At 66.8% G+C, this 1,904-nt stretch overlaps 1 protein-coding gene across 1 annotated transcript in view; it reads left to right on the top strand.

The window, feature by feature from the left end:
• OBSL1 (obscurin-like 1) overlaps positions 1 to 1,035 on the top strand; it is a 15,943-nt gene extending 14,908 nt beyond the window's left edge. Inside the window, 4 exon segments of the mRNA XM_009884203.1 lie at positions 8 to 70; positions 169 to 330; positions 485 to 589; positions 725 to 1,035. Coding sequence (XP_009882505.1) covers positions 8 to 70; positions 169 to 330; positions 485 to 589; positions 725 to 1,035 — 641 coding nt within the window.
• The last annotated feature ends 869 nt before the right edge of the window (positions 1,036 to 1,904 follow it).

Below are 1,904 nucleotides of genomic sequence, written 5' to 3'. Positions count from 1 at the left end.
CTGGCCGACGCCGGCATCTACACCTGCGACGCGGGCGACTGCCGGGCCTCCGCCACACTGCACGTCCAGGGTCCAGCCCCGCCACCTTCCCCGGGGACACGCGCACTCCCAAACCCTATGCTCCCCCTCGCCCTGGGCCACCCTGGCACCTTTGCCCCTCGCCCGCAGAGCGCCAGGTCCGCATCATCCAGGACCTGCAGGACGCCCAGGTGCGGGAGGGTGACAACGCCATCTTCACCTGCGAGGCATCACACGGGGACGTGAAGGGCGAGTGGTTCCGGAACGGGGAGAAAATCAAGGTCTCCAGCACGGTGAAGATACGGCAAGAAGGTGAGGGGTGCAGGTGGCCCTACACCTGGTTTGGGGCTGGGAGGGGGCGAATTCAAGCAAGGGTGGATTGTGCGGACGAAGGGGTGGTCTCTGCCCCCCATGCCTGCCATGGGTGCCCATCACCATCCCCTTGAGCCACCCTCTCCCTGCCCAGGGACCCGGCATTTCCTGCTGCTCTGCGGTGTGCGCCCCGAGGACGCGGGACTCATCCGATTCTCGGCTGGGACGGCCATCTCAGAGTCCAGCCTGCGGGTGGAAGGTACTGGTGTGGGATGCAGGGGTTGGCCGGGCTCCAGAACCAGGGCTGGGGTGCACCAGGGTCAGCTCGTGGGGTCCCCACGGGAGACCGCTCACCCCACAATGCCGACGGCTCCCCCCCGCGGCTGCCCACCAGCGCTGCCCATCCGGATCGTGAAGCCGCTGCGGGACAAGACGGTGCTGGCGCGGCACAAGGCGACGCTGGAGTGCACCGTGTCCCACGCCCGGGGCCGGGTGCGCTGGCTCCGTGGGGACACCGAGATCTTTGCCGGTGACAAGTACGAGATCTGCAACCTGGACTGCTACCGCACGCTCATCATCCACCGCGTGGGCCCCGAGGATGAGGACTCGTACACCTGCGATGCCTTTGATGACCGCTCCACCGCCCGGCTCCTCGTGGAGGGTGAGGGGGCAGCCGGGGAGGGCACCACCGGGGGCTGGCAGTGATTCCGTGCCTTGCACCAGAGGGACACCCCACTGCTTGCAAGGGTCTGAGTGCTGAGGTCGCGGGGAGCAGGCTGGATATGGGACATGGGGTCTGTGCCCCCCTTGGCTGGGACATCCTTTCTGGGTGCCCCACCAGCTCTGGGGATGCTGCAGCTCTCCCTGACTGCCACTGTCCCTGCAGGGAGCTAGGAGCCAGGATGCGGCACTCGGGGGCTGCACGCAGAAGGACAGATGCCGCTGCTGGGAGATGGGGTCATGCTTCCCCCCGGGCTGTACGGACACACGGACACCATCCCCAGCCTGCGCTGGCCTTGGGGCTCTGCATTAAACAGCATTTTTTTTTTTCCTGACATGGCTTCTTCCACCCCAACGAGCTGGGGCCCCGTTAGGAGAAGGGTGCATCCCGCCCAGCATCCCCGGGGAGCCCAGCTCTCGGGGTCCCCCCCTTGCTCCCTGTCCCCGTCCCTGCACGCAGGGCTCCGAAAGGCTCTTTACTGTGCGGCCCGTGGCCTCAGCAGCGTTTGGCACATTTACAAAAGAGACTGAAAAGGAGGGACGGTGGCGCGGCGCTGCGGGGACAGGGTCGCCTGGCAGAAACATGCGGTTCCCGGGGCAGCGGGGATGTCCAGGCTGGGCTGGAGAGGGGGCTCCCAAAGCAGGGGGGCACCCCAGTCCGGTCTCGGCACCTGCCGGGCCGTGGGGAAGTCCTGGCTCACTCCGTAATAAATTAATACAAATCACAGCAAGAGAAATATATACAAGGCGGGAGCCTCTGCCCGCAGCGGTGCTCTGGGAAGGGGCTCCTGCCCTGCCCTGCCCTGGCCAGAGGCTCGGCTCGACCCCAGGGACCACCCCCCACCCCCCCACCC

Source organism: Charadrius vociferus, unplaced genomic scaffold (assembly GCF_000708025.1).
Source record: "Charadrius vociferus isolate BGI_N301 unplaced genomic scaffold, ASM70802v2 scaffold1020, whole genome shotgun sequence".
In the NCBI taxonomy this organism is placed as follows: Eukaryota; Metazoa; Chordata; class Aves; order Charadriiformes; family Charadriidae; genus Charadrius; species Charadrius vociferus.
Note: the sequence above shows the minus strand (reverse complement) of the source record. Positions and strands in the feature narration are given on the sequence as shown.